At 48.4% G+C, this 15,823-nt stretch overlaps 2 protein-coding genes across 3 annotated transcripts in view; one reads left to right on the top strand and one right to left on the bottom strand.

Moving 5' to 3' along the window:
- The window catches only part of sdha (succinate dehydrogenase complex, subunit A, flavoprotein (Fp)), a 45,205-nt gene extending 34,238 nt beyond the window's left edge, over window positions 1–10,967 (bottom strand). Inside the window, exons 1-3 of the mRNA XM_041189376.1 lie at window positions 10,837–10,967; window positions 5,482–5,571; window positions 2,827–2,988 (exon numbers count right to left, since the gene is read on the bottom strand). Of these exons, the coding sequence (XP_041045310.1) occupies window positions 2,827–2,988; window positions 5,482–5,571; window positions 10,837–10,914 (330 nt within the window). The 5' untranslated portion in view covers window positions 10,915–10,967. The remainder of the gene's footprint in view (window positions 1–2,826; window positions 2,989–5,481; window positions 5,572–10,836) is intronic.
- A 6-nt stretch (window positions 10,968–10,973) lies between these two features.
- The window catches only part of LOC121278889 (coiled-coil domain-containing protein 127-like), a 28,055-nt gene continuing 23,205 nt past the window's right edge, over window positions 10,974–15,823 (top strand). The window contains exon 1 of one of the 2 annotated variants that reach the window (XM_041189378.1): window positions 10,974–11,058. The gene's annotated coding sequence lies outside the window, so the exon portion shown is untranslated. Of the gene's footprint in view, window positions 11,178–15,823 lie in introns of both variants that reach the window. The other variant, XM_041189377.1, reaches the window with a different exon arrangement.

The following is a 15,823-nucleotide window of genomic DNA, read 5'->3' as shown; positions in this document are numbered from 1 at the left end:
TTGGCTGAGGGAAAAATATTGGTCAGATGACCAGGGATAACTCCTCTCCTCTGAACTACTGTCATAGCATCCTTAATGTCCACCTAAGGGGGCAGACAGGGCCTTGGTATAATGTCTCATCCAAAAGATGAAGACAGAAAGGGAGAAAAAGTGAGAGAGGAAAGGGCAAGCATGAAGGAGAGGAAGGGCACGAAGAGCAAAGAAAGACTTGCATTTAGATGGCACCCTTCACAACCACAGGAAGTGCAATATTACGTACTTTTGACGTTTAGTCAATGCTGCGTTGTATGGAACATGGCAGCCAAGTTGCAGATAGCAATGAAATAAATGACAAGATTATCTGTTTTAGTTGTTGGTTCTGCACACAGCTGTATTCACCTTGATTATGTGCTCGAGTCTCTGGAATGGATCTTGAACCCCCGAACTTTAACTCAGAGATGAGAATGCTACCAGTAAGCCAAGGCTGACATCTCGTTAGTATTGAATTAGCAACTAAGTCATTCCCATCTTTAAGAGTTTTCAATGTTTCATTCACAGGTTAAAATATTCACTTATCTTGTCACTAAGCATTAAATCTGTACTACACATATAAATGTTGTGCATTTGATTTACAATTACATTTTATCCATGTATCCTTGATGCTGTTCTATTCTTAAGAAACACAACAGTCTAACCAGTATTAATTGCATATATTTCAGTTATTGTAAGAACTGGAGGTTATAGTTTTGCAGTGCAACAGATACACTTCCTCAGCTGTAACTGGATCTGTACACAGTTCTATTCTACAAGATAGACAATCTACACCCCAAAATTGGCAGCTCTACATTCCATCCTACAAACAACATCCCTCACCTCTGCTATCCATGGAGTTTGTTATGGCACAGCCGATGGTAAATGCGGAGTTGTTCAAATCCCAAAGGGAAACTTGAAACAGCTGCCACAACTTGTTTTGCAATTTGTATAAACTTTGAGATGCGTGCCTTGAATTCAGTAGTAATAAGAACACCAAGTCTTATAGGATTTTACAAACTAGATTAAACATTTATTAATAAGAGAAATGATTTTAAGCACCTACATATGTCTACGAATTACTATTATAACTTCTAAATCCCCTATTTAATCTGACTCCCAATTACACTTTTGTTAAGGCACACACATTTTAAAAGACCCAGGCAAGGTGACACGATATCCTGAACCAGTCAAATTCAAACTGAGTTTTCTTAACTTCAGCTCTTTGAAAACAGCAGCTTGAAGCATAGATGTGGAAGGCTTTACAAACTTGTTAGATCTTAAAAATGCTTACCTTTACACACAGCCTTCGCTCCTTTATACATATTTTCCCCTTTGAATGCAAATTCCCATTTGTCTTTGGACTTTATCTTTTTGATAAGAAAATCTCTCATAGCACTAAGTTTTACCTGTAATCTTTGGGAAAAATAAACTGTTTCTAAACTTCAAAACTTCACCTGGCTAGGTGACACATTTCACCCTCGTTTTGAAAACAATCTAGTCTGGTTTATTTAAAAATGCACATGTCCTTTTAAACCTTACATCTAAGCTTCCCCATGTTTACCATGTTTACATTAAAGCCTTCAGACCAGCTGCCTTTAATCCAATTAAGTCTCTCTTACACACATTGAGAAAAGGACCCAAAATGAAATGAGGTTTTTTTTAAATGCACCTAGTTATGATGACCTGGAATGCACTGCCTGAAAGGGTGGTGGAAGCAAGTCAAATAGTAACTTTCAAAGGGAATTTGATATATACTTGACAAGGAAAATGTTCATGGGCTATAGGGAAAAGGAGGGGGATTGGGCCTAATTGGATAGCTCTATCAAAGAGCTGACATTATACCTTGTAAGGATTTGTTCTACAATTTTAGTGCTAGGGTTATCTCAAGTTCACAATTTGGAGTTTTGTACTGTATTCTGTGCAGAATATTCAGTGTCTACCCAGCTGTTGCCAAATTTCCAGCTTTGCATCCCAACTCATGCACAACTACAGTCTACATTCAACCTTGTGCATGATCTCCAAAATCTGCAACACTGCAGTTTTCATATACCTCAATGGACCTATTATCTGAAGCTGTTCTTGTATACACACAGTGCCATCCTTTGCTCAAATACAGCAATTTTGCCTGCAACAGAATCTTGTGGGTTTCCGTCTGACGCCAGAGACTTGATCACAAAATTCTGTGCAGTACCGAAGGAGTGCTATGTTGTCAAAGATGCCATTTCCTGAAGAGATATTAAACCTAGTCCCTATCTTGCCATGCAGACGGATTTAAAAAGAGTCCATGATTTTATTTGAGGAAGAGCAGAATTCACCTAATGACCTGGCCAATATTCATCTCTCAAACAAAACATTACCTGGCCATTAATCCTATTGTTGCATGTGGAATCTTGCATGCGTACACCCCCTAGTGCCGGCCACAGCTGCAGCTTTCCCAACAACGTTCTTTAACACCTGCCGCAACCAGGTCCCCTAACAGAGTTCCCAGCCACATCCCCTAGCACTGAACTAAGTCACATAGCCTAGTGCCGGCCCTTGCCACAACTGCATCACTTAGCACCAGGCCTAGCCACTCGTTGCCCAGCCACATTTCCTACTGGATCTCTTAGCACTGACTCCAACCACATCCCCTGACACCTGGCACCTACCTCCGACCCCAGCTATTCTCATTCTGAATGGCCCTCATGATCCTCAATCACACTGCTCAATCACAATGACCATGGGAGCAATCTAGTCGGTACAACCGTTCATATTTAAACATGAATCAGAAAACATTTATTTGTAACACATGGAAAGAACGTTAGTGCTTCTCACCTGAGCAGCGACTGTGTGAGATCTGGTAGGAAAGAGTTTTGTAACACAGGCAGTGTTGAAACCAGCCTCGGACAAACCGAAAGCTGCTCGTAAACCAGCACCACCGGCTCCGACCACTACCGCATCAAACTCATGATCAACCACTGGGTACTGAGTGGAGATCTGTAATAGGGAAGCAAGACACAGACACATTGTGGTTACCAAATGCAATGGCAGAGACTTTAAAAATAAAGGATCAGAGACACAACAAATATGTTCACTGGTGCACAAAACTACATGAACCTATATTTATACAGCACCTTTAACACAATGAACGATCCAGAAGCATTATAAAACAAACTATGACACTGAGCCAAATAGGTGATATTAGGTCACATGATCAAAAGCTTGGTCAAAGAGGTTTTAAGGCATGTCTGAAAGAAGAAAGTGAGGCAGAGAGGTGTAGGGAGGGTATTCCAGAGTTTGGGGCCAAGACATTGAAGGCACAACCACTAATGCTGGTGCAATTAAAATTGAGAAATGCACAAAGGGGAAAATTAATGAAGCACAGGTAACACGGATAGTTGTGTGGGTGGAAGAGATTGAAGATTGGGAGAGACAAGGCCATGGAGGAATTTGAAAACAAGGTCAAGAATCTTAAAATCAAGATGTTGCTTGATGGGCAGCCAATGTAGGTCAGTGAACACAGTGGTGATAAAGGAAGGAGAAATGGAACCTGCTGAGAGTTAATACACTGGCAGCAGGGGTTTGAATGGCCCCAAGTTTACAGAGGGTAGAACGTGAGACACCAGCCAGAAGTGCATTGGAATAGTCGAGTCTAGAGGCAACAAAGGTATCAATGAGGGTTTCAGCAAATGAGCCGAGGCAGGCATGAAGTCTGGCAATGTTGCAGAGGTGGAAATAGATGGTCTTAGTATTGACACTAAGGTCACATGAGGCAGGAAGCTCATCTCAGGATCAAATGTAACACCAAGGTTGCAAACAGATTGGCTTTAATCTCAGACTGTTGCCAGGGAGATGGGTGAAGTCAATAGTTCGGGAATGCAGTTTGGATGAGAAACTGGAAACAATGGCTTCAATTTTCCAGATATTTAATTGGAGGAAATTTCTATTGTCTAGGACTGGATGTCAGATAAGTAGTCAGATAATTTAACAACAGTGGAAGAGCTGGGAGAAGTAGTGGTGAGGTGGAACTAGGTGTTGTCAATTTACATATGAAAACTAATGTTGAGCCTTGGGATAATGTTGCCGAGTGTGCAGCACGTAGATGAGAACTAGGAGGGGACCAAGGCTAAATCGTTGAGGGACACCAGAGGTAACGGTGCAGGAGCAGGAAGAGAACCCATTGCAAGTGATTCTCTGGCTACAATTAGATAGGTAAGACTGGAACCATGTGAGAGCAGTCCCACCCAGCTGGACAACAGTGGAGAGGGATTGAAGGTGGATGGTTGGTCAACCATTTCAAAGCTTGTTCAGGTTGAGAAGGATGTGAAGGGAAAGTTTACCTTCGTCACAGCCATATAAAATGCCATTTGTGAAAAAGTGCCATTTCGGTACTGTGGCCGACAGAAACCTCATTGGAGGAATTCAAACAGTTCTGGGAAAGCTGGGAAGAGATTTGGAAGGCATTCAAGATATTTGTAGAGGAAAGGTAGGTAAAAGATGGAATGGTAACTTGCAACCTTAAAATTATGAACTGAAGGCATACTAGAGACTACTTATTCCCTTTCCCCCTTATGTTATAACATTGTGGATGCAATTAGTATGGAAGCCTCCACTGGAAGAAAAACATGGGGTTGATATTTTAAGATATACCAGTAACAAATCCATTTAAAATTATATAAATGTGCAAATTTATTGTGAAACATAATGTACAAGTGTTAGTTCAATATCATTAATATTAGAAATAAAATATAAGTTAAGCACTCGTTTTATGAATTAATGGGGCAGATCTTTGTGTGATAGTGTAGAACAGGTGATAGTGAGTTGACGGTCCATTTTACATCTCTCTCCATTTTCATTTCCTTTATATCACCGTAGTAGGTAACTTCTCAGGAAATATCATCTTTCTCTTGCTCGTATTTGCTGCCTCTGTTCAAAGGCCCAATAACTGACCTTGTGCATTGCTGCTCTGATTAGTAGCTATGGCTACTCCCAAAATCCAGCCTACTGCTTCTCTGCCACTACCCAGATGGCAGCAGTGGGGTTCATGGAGCAGAATCCTCCCGTCAACCCTCATTCACACCCCTGACTCTGGGGGTTTCATGTCTCCTGAATGTTGACACCCAATGTTTCCCCATTGGGCAACATTTTGACCCTTACGAATCCAATGATTTCCCAGTATCATTGTTTGGTGGGACCAAGTTTTTTTTTCTCTGTAGCATGACCCATTTTCCAATACGCAAAGACTGAAACCATTAAACTGAAAAAAGGCTCTTACTAAAAAGCAGCAGGCTTTAAAATTGCATGGTTTTGAAATTAAGAAAACATCAACAAATATTTGGTGCAGTAGCACAAAAATTAACTGGATGCATTTGGATACTTGTTGGAATTTTCTCTTAGTGCTAGGCATCAAGTAATGCAAGTAATCTCAGAAATCTGAGTAACAGATACAATAAGAGACTTGAGGTTTGCATTTTAAGGATCTTTACTTACTGCATTTGAAACTTTGGTTGCATTTTTGTTATGTTTCCCATTGACGGCAAAGTGGAATCTGTGAGCTGCAGTTTGAAACACTGCAGGAACCTGTAAAAATACAAAACTCAATTAATTAGAAATGATAGGTCTTATATAGCTGTCACAAGTGGAGGCACATTTTAAGATGCCAGAAAAAGTGATCTCACAAACTTTTCCAAAAAAAAAAGTAGAGCGGAAGAGATGTGTCTTCATGCAGTGCCTTTTTTAAATTCATTCATGGTTATGAATGGGCCAGCATTTATTGACCATCCTTAGTTGCCCTTGAGAAGGTGGTAGTGAGCTGCCTTCTTGAACAGATGCAGTCTATGTGGTGTAGGTACACCCACAGTGTTGTTAGGAAGGTTGTTCCAGGATTTTGATCCAGCAACAGTGAAGGAACAGCGATATATTTCCAAGTCAGGATGGTGAGTGACTTGGAGGGGGACCTGATCAACACTGGAATCTCTCAAAGTGCTTTCATTATAATCAATTACTTTGAAGTGCAGTAACACTCTTACAAGGAGGGACAGTGACCATTTTGGATCCAGAAAGCCAAATGATTGTTTCCTCTCCAAAATCCTTGAACTTGTTGTCGCCTCCCAAATCCCTTCCCATCTTTTCCAGAATGCTATGTTTGAATCCCTCCAATTAAGTTTCCGCTCCTGCCAGAGTACCGGAATGGCACTTATCAAAGTCACAAATGACATTTTATATGACTGTGACAGAGGTAAACCTAGGAAACAATGCTGAACACAGCATCAGGAAAATTCCTTGCTCTTCTTCCAAAAATGGCAACAAATCTTTTAATGCCCATCTGAACCAATAGAAATGGGAGAAATGCGTTGCTTCTGACAGTACATTTGCTCAGGAATAGGAGGTATCCGACTGGTAGGAAATGCAAAGGAAACTAATATGGATTCGGAGCGAATGTGCATAAGGTACTGGGTGTGATAGATAAAGTTGGTGAGCTGCAGGTAAAAGTAGCCACAATGGATTATGATATAATGACAATGGAGACCTGGGTCAAACAAGGGGAGGAATAGGCACTAAATATTCCTGGCTATATATTAATCAGGAAAGATAGGGAAGGAAAAAAGGAATGGGGGCAGAGTGGCAGTATTGATCAAAGATACTCTTACACTGTTAGAAAGGAATTATGGAGCTGTAGGGTCAATGACAGAATCAAATTTGGCCCCAAGGATCATTGTTGGCTCTGATACATATTAATGATCTGGACTTGGGCATGTTGGGCATAATTTCAGAGTCTGAAGATGACTGGAAAGTTGGAAATGTAGTAAATAGTGAGAATAGCAAGGAGGACAGAGATAGACAGGTGAAATTTAATGCAAAAACAAAGGAGGATTGAAAGTGTAATTTATTTTCCATTTAACATTGCAGGATTTGAGGTACAGACTCTGAAAACAAATCCTTACAAGGTATAATGTCAGCTCTTTGATAGAGCTATCCAATTAAGCCTAATCCCCTCCCTTTCCCTATAGCCCATCAACCTTTTCCTTGTCAAGTATATATCAAATTTCCTTTTGAAAGTTACTATTTGACTTGCTTCCAAGGCAGCGCATTCCAGGTCATAACAACTAGGTGCATTTTAAAAAAAACCTCATCTCATTTTGGGTCATTTTCCCAATCATCTTAAATATGTGTCTTCTGGTTACCAGCTCTCCTGCCAGTGGAAAAGTTTCTCCTTATTTACACTATCATAATTTTGAACATCTTGATTAAATCTCCCCTTAACCTTCTCTGCTGAGAAGGAATCGCCGAATAGACACAGACACAATAGGTCAAATGACCTACTTGTGTGCTAATTACTGCGCCACCTTAATCACAAAAAATCCAGTTGCCAGTTTGTGTTCAGCACAAATCAACAGGCGCATGATGCTCTAAATCTAATGCGCTGAAAGGAAAAAACATCAGTTGACCTCAGACCAACACTATCTTCAGATCTCAAGAAGAGTCATACAGACTCGCAACATTATCTCTGTGTCTCTCTCTCCACAGATGCTAACAGACCTGATGGGTTTTTCCAGCACTTTTTGTTTCCGTTTCATATTTTCAGCATCTGCAGTATTTTGCCGCTATTCATCTGTGCCAGCTGCAGAACGGACTGCCACTCACAAATCAGTCTCTACAGCCACAACAGACGATGTCCAACACAGAAATGACAAGTACCCTGGGAGCAGTCCATCGTCTACCAAGATGGAGGGGTGCCATTGTTATTATTGATTCTCTCCCTGACCAACATGACATTGGAGCAGGAATCAATTATCCTATAGAGCCTTTGGTAAAAATATGACATCTCCATCTTGTTGAAAAATCACCTTTTTAAAGTCTACTGATATGCTGCTCAACTATTTATTTCTTTATTCTTTCATGGGATGTGGGTGTCGGTGGCAGGACCAGCATTTGTTACCTATCCCCAATTACCCTTAAACAAGGGATGATAACAGGTGCTGTTTTTGTACACCTGTCAGCAGCATACGATACAGTGAACCACAGATGTCTCCTCTGCAAGATCCTAGAGATGACAAAAGATATTCACTTAACAGAGCTGTTAGAAAGCATGCTTCAGAATCACCAGTTCAATGTTGAACTAGATGGGAAGCGCAGCAGGTGGCGTATTCAGAAGAATGGTCTTCTTCAGGGAAGCGTGCTTGCACTGCTGCTGTACAACGTCTACACGAATGACCAACCTATAGACAGTGTCACACGCCATTTTATATATGCTGATGACTTATATGTCACTGCCCAAAGCACTGATTTTAACACCATGGAGAAAACGCTTTCTGAGGCCTTGGAGGGACTAACATCCTACTATGAAGAAAACCACCTTCATGCAAACCCATCAAAGATGCAAGTTTGTGCATTCCGCCTCAGAAACCGTGAAGCCAAACGCCAGTTCAGTTCTGTCGAAGGGTCATGAGGACTCGAAACGTCAACTCTTTTCTTCTCCGCCGATGCTGCCAGACCTGCTGAGTTTTTCCAGGTAATTCTGTTTTTGTTTTGTGCCAGTTTAAAGTAACCTGGTGTGGAGCAACACTGACGCATTGCGAGCACCCTATCTACTTAGGAGTCACCCTTGACAGATGCCTCACCTTCAAGAACCACATCGAAAAGACAAAGGCAAAAGTGAGTGCATGAAACAACATCCTGAATAACCTCACTAATGCAAAATGGGGAGCAAGCTCACAAACATGGCAAACCAGTGTACTTACTCTTTGCTATTCCAATGCCGAGTACGCCTGCCCTGCATGGGAAAGATCTACTCATGCTAAGAAGATGAATGCCATTCTGAATGCAAGCTGCCAACTTATCACAGGTTGTTTAAAACCAACAAACACCAGCAACCTATATATCCTGGCGGGTATCGCTCCCCCTGTTATAAGAAGAACAGTAGCCAGCAAGAAAGAGTGACTCCGTCAAACATCAGACAACATCTAATGGTCATACACCTATACCCAGCCGCCTAAAGTCAAGGAAGAGCTTCATGAACAGTGTTGTTCCATTACAATCAACCCCATCTGAAGCCCGCATCACCTTATGGAAAGACCGGCTCGCCAGTCTCGAACAACCCCCAGCGATGGAAATTCTACCAGATGAAAGCCTTCCCCCAGGAGCTAATTGCAACTGGGCAACCTGGAAGTGCCTTAACAGACTTAGGACTGGTGTAGGTCGTTCAAAGGTGTCACTAAGCAAATGGGGATATACAACCTGCCCGACAACTTGTGAATGTGGAACTGAGCCACAGACTATGCAACATCTCCTGCAATGTCTATCACTGGAGGAACCCTGCACTGTTGCAGATCTTGCCGAATTCAACAACAAGGCGCAAAAAAGTGTCCAGTTCTGGCTGGGCCATGTATAGACTGTCCGTGGACACGATAAGAAATTACCCTTAAATGACTGGATTGCTAGGCCATTTCAGAGGGCAGTTAAGAGTCAATCACATTGTTTTGGGGCTGGGGTCACATGTAGGCCAGACCAGGTAAGGACGGCAGATTTCCTTCCCTAAAGGACATCAGTGAACCAGATAGGTTTTTACAACAACTGATGATAGCTGTCATGGTCACCATCACTGATCCTAGCTTTATATTCCAGATTTATTAATTATTCCAGATTAACTGAATTCAAATTTATGCCCCCACAGCATTAGACTGGGCCTCTGTATGACGAGTGCAGTGACATTATGACTCCTGCTGAATTTACAAACTGCAATTCTGACCTACCACCGTTTGTCTCAACATGTTATTTTGTAAACCTCCTCCTTCTAAACTTCACCCAGGCAAATTCACTCCCAAAGTTCAGAGCTCATGGCCCTTGTTACTTTCTATTCCTGATTTTACAAACAGCTACTCATCCACTCCACAGTATTAATTCATGAATTAGTCACTGGATTTTTGGTATAACTATTGCAGAGGTCCTATTAAATAAATAACTGACAACAGAGATTTTAACTGGCTTATCAGAGTGGGCCTGTACTCAATAACCATTAACTACAATCACTAGTTAAATGCTAGCTGGTACCTTCTTGAATTATTACAGCCCTGCAGGCATTACTATGACCAGTTACACAACCAACTTTTTCATAAATTATACTAACTAGCTCAATGGGTCAAATTGACCAGCATAACCAGTGACCCCCCCCCCCCCCACCGTAACTGGTCAGTGTTTTAACTGATAGGTCACACTGATCTGTTTAAACACATACCCTCAGTAAAGAAAGGCTTATATTTCTATAGTGGCTTGTATGTCCTCAGGAAGTCCCAAAGTGTTTTACAGCCAATGAAGGAAGAAAGCCTGATGTAATGTAGAGCAAATGTAGAGCAAATGTGGCAGCCAATTTACACACAGCGAAGGGAACAAAAGGGGCCTCAATTCAGCATCATATGTGAAAGTTATCACCTCCAAAAGTGCAACACTCCCTCAGTACTGCTCTGAAGTGTCACCTTCTGACCCAGGATGGGAGAGTTACCTACAGCTGCCATTTCTAGATGGACTCTCAGGTGAGATCTGCGGCCACCCATCCCATCCCCAGTAATTAACATTACTAAAATACTCTCAGTGGTTACAACAGAATTTTAGGACTAACATAAGACAGACCTCCAAGTAAAACAGAGCACTAATATAACTCTCGTTGATTACAATGACCAATATAGCCAGTAACAAATATCAGCACTTATATAACAAGCAGAATAACCTTGACGCCTTGCAGTGACCTACAACAATCATATTAACTGATCAGAAGCTAAAATAAAATCCGCACTGCAGTACTGACAATCCTCAGGATAGCCCTGGCTGATTACACTTTAACCCGCTGACCTGTCCGAGCCGCCCCTTCACCAGTGAGGCCACCAGGCAACGTGCCGCCATCTTGGAACTGCCTGCGGACCAGCTCATTCCGCATGCGGGAGGGGTGAAGTGGACCAGCCCATTTCTGGGAGGGGGAACTAGTGCAGCCCATTTGCCAAGGGGGGGATTTTCCCATTGGGTCCGCTCCAGATAAACTGGGAAATATCCAAAGACCCGAGCAGCAAAAATAAGGTAAAACTGCCACTGTTTAAAAGAAAACACCATCTACAACCCAATCTGCCGTAGCCTGCTTCTTCTCTCGCTGTTGCTAATGGCCGCAGCTCGGTGAAGAACTGCGTCACCGAAATAAGGTGAGAAAAAGGAAGAGAGAGGCTGGGGGAGGAGAGAGAGACCACGGAAGAAGCGGAAGAGGGAAGGGGATGGGAATGGAGTCAGGGAAATACTGAGGGGGAGCCTTAGTCAGGGAAGATGAGATTCTGGGGGTGGAATAGTGGAGAAGGACCTGGGCATTCCTCAGGGTCACTGAGGGCGGGAGAGAGATCGGGGAGAGAGAGATACGGGGACGGGGGGAGATAAGTGGGGGGGGGGGGGGGGAGATAAGTGGGGGGGGGGGGGGAGATAAGGGTGGGGGAGGACCGGGGGGGGGGGGGGGGGGGGGAAGATAAGGGTGGAAGGACGGGGGGGTAGATAAGGGGGGGAGATACGGGGGGAGATACGGGGGACAGGGAGGAGATAAGGGGGGTATGGGGGGAGATAAGGGGGGGACGGGGGGAGATTAGCGGGGGACGGAGGGAAGGGGGAGATTAGGGTGGGGACGGGGGGGAGATAAGGGGGGAGGATGGGGGGAGATAAGGGGGGGACTGGGGGGGAGATAAGGGGGGGACTGGGGGGGAGATAAGGGGGGACGGGGAAGGGGGAGATAAGGGAGGAACGGGGGAAGGAGGAGATTAGGGGGGACAGGGGGAGATTGGGGGGACGGGGGGAGATACGGGGGGAAGGGGGAGATACGGGGGGGAGGGGGAGGGGGAGATACATGGGGGAAGGGGGAGATTAGTGGAGGACGGGGGGAAGGGGGAGATAAGGGGGGTCGGGGGGAGATGGGGGGGATGGGGGAGATACAGGGGGGAAGGGGGCGATACAGGGGGGAAGGGGGAGATTAGTGGAGGACGGGGGGAAGGGGGAGATAGTGGGGGACGGGGGGAGATAAGGGGCGATGGGGGAGATTAGGGGAGATATGGGGGAGATCAGGGGGGAAGGGGGAGATTAGGGGGTACGGGGGGGAAGAGGGAGGGAGGGAGGGACGCAGGGGGGAAGGAGGGGGGACGGGGAGGGAGGGAGGGACGCAGGGGGAAGGAGGGGGGAGGGAGGGACGCGGGGGGGAGGAGGGGGCACAGGGTTGGGGGAGGGGGCACAGGGTTGGGGGAGGGGGGAGGGAGGGAGGGATGCAGGGGGGAAGGAGGGGGGACAGGGAGGGGGGAGGGAGGGAGGGACGCATGGGGAAAGGAGGGGGGACAGGGAGGGGGGAGGGACGGAGGGGAGGGGGAGGGAGGGAGTGACGGATGGGGGGGTGGAGGGAGGGAGGGACGGAGGGAGGGTGGTAGGAAGGAGGGGGGAGGGAAGGAGGGACGGACAGTGGGTGGACGGGAGGGAGGGAGTGGGGACAGTGGGGGGAGGAGAGGGGGATGGGTGGGGGGAGGGAGAGGGGGAACGGGGGACGAGGGGGCACAGGGGGAGGGGAGGACAGGAGGGGGAGGGGGGTACAGGGAGGGAAGTGGTGGAGGGAGGGGAGGGGGGAGGGGTGACGGGAGGGAGGGAAGGGGGAGGGGAGGACAGGAGGGGGAGGGGGGTACAGGGAGGGAAGTGGTGGAGGGAGGGGGGAGGGGTGACGGGAGGGCGAGAGGGGAGAGGAGGGGATGAGAGGGGAGAGGGAAGGGGGAGAGAGGGGGAAGAGGAGAGAGGGAGAGAGGTAGAGGGGAGAGGAGGAAGGGGGGTGAGGGAAGGGAGAGAGGGGGAAGGGGGAGAGGGAAGGGAGAGAGAGGGAAGGAGGGGTGAGAGGGGGAGGGGGAGAGAGGGGGAAGCGGGGAGGGAGGAGAGAGGGGGAAGGGGAGAGGGGGGAGAGAGGGGGGTGGCGGGAGAGTTGGGGGGGAGAGAGGGGGAAGGGGGCAGAAAGTCGGGAGGGAGGGGGAAGGGGAGAGAGCGGGGGAGAGGTGGGGGAAGAGGGGGAAGGGGAGAGAGTGGGGGGAGAGGTGGGAGAGGGGGAAGGGGAGAAGGCGGGGGGAGGGAGAGAGGGGGGAGAGGGAGGGGGAAGGGGGGAGAGGGAGGGGGAAGGGGGGAGAGGGAGGGGGAAGGGGGGAGAGGGAGGGGGAAGGGGAGAGAGGGGTAGAGGGAGGGGGAAGGGGAGAGAGGAGGGGGGAATGGGGAGAGGGAGAAGGGGGAGAGAGGGAGAGGGGGAAGGGGCGGAGAGGGGGAAGGGAGGAGAGGGAGAGGAGAGGGGGAAGTGGGGAGAGAGTAGGGAGGTGGAGTGGGGGCAGAAGGGGGAGGGGGGAGAAGGGGGGGTAGGGGAGGGGGGCTAGAGAGAGATGGGGTGTGTAGGGGGGTAGAGAGAGATGGGGTGTGTAGTGGTAGAGAGAGATGGGGGATGTAGGGGTTAGAGAGAAATGGGGGAGGGGGTGGGGTAGAGAGAGATGGGGGGAGGGTGGTGTAGAGAGAAATGGGGGAGGGGAGGGGGCTTGAGATTGATAGGGGAGGGGAGTTCAGAGAGATTGAGGGGGTGGGGGAGGGAGAGATTGGGGGGGAGGGGGAAGGGAGAGATTGGGGGGGAGGTGGGCGAGGGAGAGATTGGGGGGAGGGGGAGGGAGAGATGGGGAGGGAGCGATTGGGGGAGCGGGCGGGGGAAGAGAGTGATTGGGGGGAGGGGGAGTGGGGGAGAGAGATTGGGGGGGAGGTGGAGTGGGGGAGAGAGATTGGGGGGGGAATGGGAATGGGGGAGAGAGATTGGGGGGGGAATGGGAATGGGGGAGAGAGATTGGGGGGGGAATTGGAATGGGGGAGAGAAATTGGGGGGGGAATGGGGGAGAGAGATTGGGGGGAGGGGGAGTGGGGGAGAGAAATTGAGGGGGAGGGGGAGTGGGAGAGAGAGATGGGGGAGGGGGAGTGGGGGAGAGAGATTGGGGGGGCGTGGGGGTGGGGGAGAGAGATTGGGGGAGGGGGAGTGGGGGAGAGAGATTGGGGGGAGGGGGAGTGGGGGAGAGAGATGGGGGGGGAGGGGGAGTGGGGGAGAGAGATGGGGGGGGAGGGGGAGTGGGGGAGAGAGATTGGGGGTGAGGGGGAGTGGGGGAGAGAGATTGGGGGGGGAATGGGAGTGGGGGAGAGAGATTGGGGGGGAGGGGGAGTGGGAGAGAGATTGGGGGGGAGTGGGAGAGAGAGATTGAGGGGGAGGGGGGACGGGGAGTGGGAGAGAGATTGGGGGGGAGGGGGAGAGAGATTGCAGGGGGACGGGGAAGAGAGAGATTCGGGGGGAGAGAGAGAGATATTGGGGAGGGAGAGAGAGAGATATGGGGAGAGAGAGAGATATGGGGGGGGAGAGAGAGAGAGATATGGGGGGGGGAGAGAGAGATATATGGGGGGGGGAGAGAGAGAGATATGGGGGGGGAGAGAGAGAGATAGGGGAGGGAGAGAGAGAGAGATAGGGGAGGGAGAGAGAGAGAGAGATAGGGGAGGGAGAGAGAGAGAGAGATAGGGGAGGGAGAGAGAGAGAGAGAGATATGGGGGGGGAGAGAGAGAGAGAGAGATAGGGGAGGGAGAGAGAGAGAGAGATATGGGGGGGAGAGAGAGATATGGGGGGGAGAGAGAGATATGGGGGGGAGAGAGAGATATGGGGGGGGGAGAGAGATATGGGGGGGGAGAGAGATATGGGGGGGGAGAGAGATATGGGGGGGGGAGAGAGATATGGGGGGGAGAGAGAGATATGGGGGGGAGAGAGAGATATGGGGGGGAGAGAGAGAGAGAGAGATATGGGGGGGAGAGAGAGAGAGAGATATGGGGGGGAGAGAGAGAGAGAGAGATATGGGGGGGAGAGAGAGAGAGAGAGATATGGGGGGGAGAGAGAGAGAGAGATATGGGGGGGAGAGAGAGAGAGAGATATGGGGGGGAGAGAGAGAGAGAGATATGGGGGGGAGAGAGAGAGAGAGATATGGGGGGGAGAGAGAGAGAGAGATATGGGGGGGAGAGAGAGAGAGAGATATGGGGGGGAGAGAGAGAGAGAGAGAGAGATATGGGGGGGAGAGAGAGAGAGAGAGAGAGAGAGATATGGGGGGGAGAGAGAGAGAGAGAGAGAGATATGGGGGAGAGAGAGAGAGAGAGAGAGATATGGGGGGGAGAGAGAGAGAGAGAGATATGGGGGGGAGAGAGAGAGAGAGAGAGATATGGGGGGGAGAGAGAGAGAGAGAGAGATATGGGGGGGGAGAGAGAGAGAGAGAGAGAGATATGGGGGGGAGAGAGAGAGAGAGAGAGATATGGGGGGGAGAGAGAGAGAGAGAGAGATATGGGGGGAGAGAGAGAGAGAGAGATATGGGGGGGAGAGAGAGAGAGAGAGAGATATGGGGGAGAGAGAGAGAGAGAGAGAGAGATATGGGGGGGAGAGAGAGAGAGAGATATGGGGGGGAGAGAGAGAGAGATATGGGGGAGAGAGAGAGAGAGAGAGAGAGAGATATGGGGGGGAGAGAGAGAGAGAGAGATATGGGGGGAGAGAGAGAGAGAGAGATATGGGGGGGAGAGAGAGAGAGAGAGATATGGGGGGGAGAGAGAGAGAGAGAGATATGGGGGGGAGAGAGAGAGAGAGATATGGGGGGGAGAGAGAGAGAGAGATATGGGGGGGAGAGAGAGAGAGAGAGATATGGGGGGGAGAGAGAGAGAGATATGGGGGGGGAGAGAGAGAGAGATATGGGGGGGGGAGAGAGAGAGAGATATGGGGGGGGGAGAGAGAGAGGAGAGAGAT

This window comes from Carcharodon carcharias, chromosome 6, assembly GCF_017639515.1.
Source record: "Carcharodon carcharias isolate sCarCar2 chromosome 6, sCarCar2.pri, whole genome shotgun sequence".
In the NCBI taxonomy this organism is placed as follows: Eukaryota; Metazoa; Chordata; class Chondrichthyes; order Lamniformes; family Lamnidae; genus Carcharodon; species Carcharodon carcharias.
The sequence above is the reverse complement of the archived record's forward strand: the minus strand, read 5'-3'. Positions and strand labels throughout refer to the sequence as shown.